General features: G+C 42.1%; 1 protein-coding gene across 1 annotated transcript in view; it reads left to right on the top strand.

Annotated features, from left to right (window-relative positions):
- Nucleotides 1-3,301, top strand: part of wnt4 (wingless-type MMTV integration site family, member 4) — a gene marked incomplete in the record, with an annotated part of 44,869 nt that extends 41,568 nt beyond the window's left edge. Inside the window, 1 exon segment of the mRNA XM_014023703.1 lies at nucleotides 1,294-3,301. Within this exon segment, the coding sequence (XP_013879157.1) occupies nucleotides 1,294-1,764 (471 nt within the window).
- Between the last annotated feature and the right edge of the window lie 1,765 nt (nucleotides 3,302-5,066).

Below are 5,066 nucleotides of genomic sequence, written 5' to 3'. Positions count from 1 at the left end.
TCAGATCGCATCTGCTGGAGTCGGATTTTAAATAAGTTGTTTTTGTTTTGATCTGTTCAAAGGTAGCCCACCCCACACCTATTATTATTATTTGGTGCATGCCAATATAAATGGATCATCTTTCATAGTAGGCTATTAATGAAATGGCATTGAAAGTTTTGGTTGTGTGTCAGAAAACAGATTTTTTTTTACTGTTCCTGAACACAGCATAACTCAGACTCCTTCCGCAGCTGAGGCACAGAAGGACAGGAGCACTCCTGTCCCTCTGTGCCTCAGCTCAACTTTTGAAAGTTGAGCTTCAAAATAAGAAAATTAAGCTTTTTTGAAAAATAAACACTCCAGTTGTCACCTGGGACTTATAGCTGCAGCACTAAGCAAAAGCTACTTCATGCCTAACGTAAGGTGATGACATAGCAACCTCGTTCATTCTATTGAATTAATTAATTATTTAGTTTAATTCACACTTATCCATGTAAACAACGAACAGTCTGCATGGAAATGACAACAATAATTAGCGACGTGGTGGCCACATAATTATCGGGTGCTCACGCGTTAGTCATTGCATGGGCACACGTTATTATCTCGTGGTCACATGATAATTTTCTTTTATTCCATGTCACCGGACGGGCTCCGTACACAGCTCTTGGCACTGCCACAACATATTTATCTGAGCTTTTGTCTAACTGTACATGGGAGATCCCTGAGATCAGCAAATCAACTTTTATTGGATAGCTCAAGGTCAAGGCCAAAGCATTGGGGTGACTGGGCCTTCTCAAAGGCAGGACCCCAACTCTGCAACAAACTCCCTCTAGACCTTCGCTCCATCTCCACCGGGCATCTTTATGTCTAAGATCTGACRATTGAAAAAGAAGACTCATTTCTTTAGACAGGTTTTTGTAGCAWAGTGATGTCTTCATTTATTGTTGATTTTTTGTTTTCTTTTTTGTGTTGTGATTTTTACTGTGAGGTGCTTTGGTCACCGTAGTTGGTTGTTGTTAAGCACTATATAAATCGATCCATCAGTCAATCAATCAATCTGTGCTGTTTAAGCACTATTTATGGTAGGTGTATTTTTGGACCTCATCCTGGACTGGTTTCAAATGGTTTCAATCACAAGGAGAACTCAGTTGTCAAAATACAACTGGAGAATTACAAAAACTAATGTCAAACAGTCCAAGAAGTCTGTAAAACTGACTATATGGAGTGAAGAATTGAGTGGCAAATCGTGTGCATTGTAGGTGTTGGTGTTTAAAGTATCATCGTTTTGGTGAATAACAGAATTTTTCTCTGCAGGCCATCCTGTCCCACATGCGAGTGGAGTGCAAATGTCACGGTGTGTCAGGTTCCTGTGAAGTTAAGACCTGCTGGAAGGCCATGCCACCATTCTGCAAGGTGGGCAACATCATTAAGGAGAAGTTTGACGGAGCCACTGAAGTGGAGCAGCGCAAGGTGGGCTCCACAAAAGTCCTGGTTCCTCGTAACTCCCAGTTCAAGCCTCATACGGACGAAGACCTGGTCTATCTGGACCCCAGTCCAGATTTCTGTGACTACGACCCTCGTACACCCGGTATGCTGGGCACCGTGGGCCGTCAGTGCAACAGAACCTCCAAGGCCATTGACGGCTGTGAGCTCATGTGCTGTGGGCGTGGCTTCCAGACACAGGAAGTGGAGGTGGTAGACAGGTGTAGCTGTAAGTTCCACTGGTGTTGTTACGTGAAATGCAAACAGTGCCGCAAGATGGTGGAGATTCATACATGCCGGTGATGCAGGAGGGGGAACACAGACACCCACCTCCCCCCCAGTTATGAGCCAAAGGGAACAAAGAGGTCTCCCTCTCCTGCTGTAAAACCACCTTCCTGCTGGTCCACAGACCCTAACTGCAGGGCTGAGAGGTCTAAGGTCACCCTGAACATTTTATGCCACTGTACTGGATATCTTCCTGCTTGCTTCATGTTTGGTTTGTTATTGACGCCTGCTTTTTGTGATGTTTAACTTATTTGTTGAGGCTGAGGAGAGGGGGAGGGGGGTGGGGGTCTGGTCCTTATCCCTGCTGTTGCTTTGGGGAATCACCAGGAGTTGGATGTGAAAAGGACAGTGTCTGAGGATGGACTGATGTTTCCCTCTGAACTGCCCTGAAGCTGCTGCCCTCACACACGCTAACTGTGACAACAATGACACRCAAGAAAAAGCCCCCCGTCGTCCCCTTCCCTTCTATTCTGTAGACCTGAGTGACCTGCAGGTGACGGCATCACCTGAACCCTCCTGTCAGAACACTTACCAGGTGGATTTAAAGTGATTCTTTCTTTTTTCAGAACATCAAGCAGTGCAGACGAAAGTATTCACCCCTTCATGTTTCATGTCTTTATTGCCATGTTTAATATAATTTGAACTTTTGACAACAACAACAACAACAAAAAGATTTTTAATGACAAAGAAAAGTCTAATTGCTACAAAAGGTTTTGTAAATAAGTGGTGATTCCATTGTCTCAGGAATAATCAGCTGTGGTTGTAAGCTGGTTCCTGACCCTTTAAAATGACCTTTCCTAATCTAACTCAGAGAACAGATTATTGAGAAGAGCAAGTCAGGATTACTTTAAACTTTATTTCAAGATGGTGTGAATGTGTTAGACTCCATCCGCTCTCCTTTGAGTTAAATTAGGACAGTTGCTTTAAAGGGTGGGGTGAACATTTATGCAAACCCTATTTCATATTTTTAACTAATTGGTAGAAAATAAAATTGTGTTTGACTTTGAAGAAGTTTTTCTGTCAAAAATGCCAGTTTATACTGATCATGGTGGATTTATGACATAAACATAAACCCATCCACGGGGTGAATACTTTTTATCAACACTGTAAAGTAATAATCTTGTTTGCCTTTTTGGAGTGCTGTTGATATTGATTGCCATCTGTCACATGTTTGTTTCGTGCAAACACTCAGTAACATGCATGAACTGTCACAATGTAAAGAAATATTCCCAACAAAGGAGGCTTATAAAGCATGTTTATCAAGCATGATGACTGAAGCACTTTGTCTCCACGTGCACATAGAGCCCTCACCACACAGTACCAGACACCAAACTACATCCTGGAGCCAGTCTGTCCTCGTCCCCCACAGAGAAGACAACACAGAGCTGTCCATGCCACTGGCAGGACTTCTGTTCTTCTACATCTATCAGAAAAGCAAGCTTTTCTACAACATGTTATTATCAGAGAAATGTCAAGACCTGTACACTGAAGAAGATTATACTGCCAATGAATGTGTAATGGTGTGTAATGTGTAATATATTGTATAATGTCAAAACTCTGTCTTGTCCTTTTTATATAAAAATACTTTTATTTGTGTTCAGTTTAATTGAGTTTATTTATTTAGAATCAATTCACAATAAGTTATTTTAGTGCACCATAAATGTACATACAGTACAGACCAAAAGTTTGGGCACACCTCATTCAAAGAGTTTTCTTTATTTTCATGACTATGAAAATTGTAGATTCACACTGAAGGCATCAAAACTGAATTAACACATGTGGAGTTATATACTTAACAAAAAGGTGTGAAACAACTGAAAATATGTCTTATATTCAAGGTTCTTCAAAGTTCCCACCTTTTGCTTTGATTACTGCTTCACACTCTTGGCATTCTCTTGATGAGCTTCAAGAGGTAGTCACCTGAAATGGTTTTCACTTCACAGGTGTGCACTGTCAGGTTGAATAAGTGGGATTTCTTGCCTTATGGGGTTGGGACCATCAGTTGTGTTGTGCAGAAGGTGGATACAGTACACAGCTGATAGTCCTACTGAATAGACTGTTAGAATTTGTATTATGGCAAGAAAAAAGCAGCTAAGTAAAGAAAAAGGAGTGGCCATTATTTTAACAAATGAAGGTCAGTCAGTCTGAAAAATTGGGAAAACTTTGAAAGTGTCCCCAAGTGCAGTCACAAAAACCATCAAGTGCTACAAAGAAACTRGCTCACATGAGGACCGCCCCAGGAAAGGAAAACCAAGAGTCACTTCTGCTGCGGACAATAAGTTCATCCGAGTCACCAGCTTCAGAAACAGCAGGTTAGCAGCAGCTCAAATAAGAGAACAGATCAATGATACACAGAGTTCTAGCAGCAGACACATCTCTAGAACAACTAAGAGGAGACTGTGTGAATCAGGCCTTCATGGTAAAATAGCTGCTAGARCCCATTACTAAGGACAGGCAACAAGCAGAAGTGACTTGTTTGGGTTAAAGAACACAATGAATGGACATTAGACCAGTGGAAATATGTGCTTTGGTCTGATGAGTCCAAATTTGAGATCTTTGGTTCAAACCACTGTGTCTTTGTGCGATGCAGAAAAGGTGAACGGTTGGACTCTACCTGCCTGGTTCCCACCGTGAAGCATGGAGGAGGAGGTGTGATGGTGTGGGGGTGCTTTGCTGGTGACACTGTTGGGGATTTATTCAAAACTGAAGGCATACTGAACCAGCATGGCTACCACAGCATCTTGCAGCAGCATGCTATTCCATTCAGTTTGCGTTTAGTTGGACCATCATTTATTTTTCAACAGGACAATGACCCCAAACCCACCTCCAGGCTGTGTAAGGGCTATTTGACCAAGAAAGGGAGTGATGGGGTGCTGCACCAGATGACCTGGTCTCCACAGTCACAGGACCTGAACCCAATGGTTCCAGATGGCTTGGGTGAGCTGGACCGCAGAGGGAAGGCAACAGGGGCCAACAAGTGCTAAGCTTCTCTGGTAACTCCTTCAAGACTGTCGGAAAACCATTTCAGGTGACTACCTCTTTAAGCTCATCAAGAGAATGCCAAGAGTGTGAAGCAGTAATCAAAACAAAAGGTTTGAAGAACCTTGAATACAAGACATATTTTCAGTTTCACACTTTTTTGTTAAGTATATAATTCCACATGTGTTAATTCATAGTTTTGATGTGAATCTACAATTTTCATAGTCATGAAAATGAAAACTCTTTGAATGAGGTGTGTCCAAACTTTTGGTCTGTACTGTGTGTGTGTGTGTGTGTGTGTGTGTGTGTGTGTGTGTGTGTGTGTGTGTGTGTGTGTGTGT

Source organism: Austrofundulus limnaeus, unplaced genomic scaffold (assembly GCF_001266775.1).
Source record: "Austrofundulus limnaeus strain Quisiro unplaced genomic scaffold, Austrofundulus_limnaeus-1.0 Scaffold387, whole genome shotgun sequence".
Taxonomy (NCBI): domain Eukaryota; kingdom Metazoa; phylum Chordata; class Actinopteri; order Cyprinodontiformes; family Rivulidae; genus Austrofundulus; species Austrofundulus limnaeus.
Note: the sequence above shows the minus strand (reverse complement) of the source record. Positions and strands in the feature narration are given on the sequence as shown.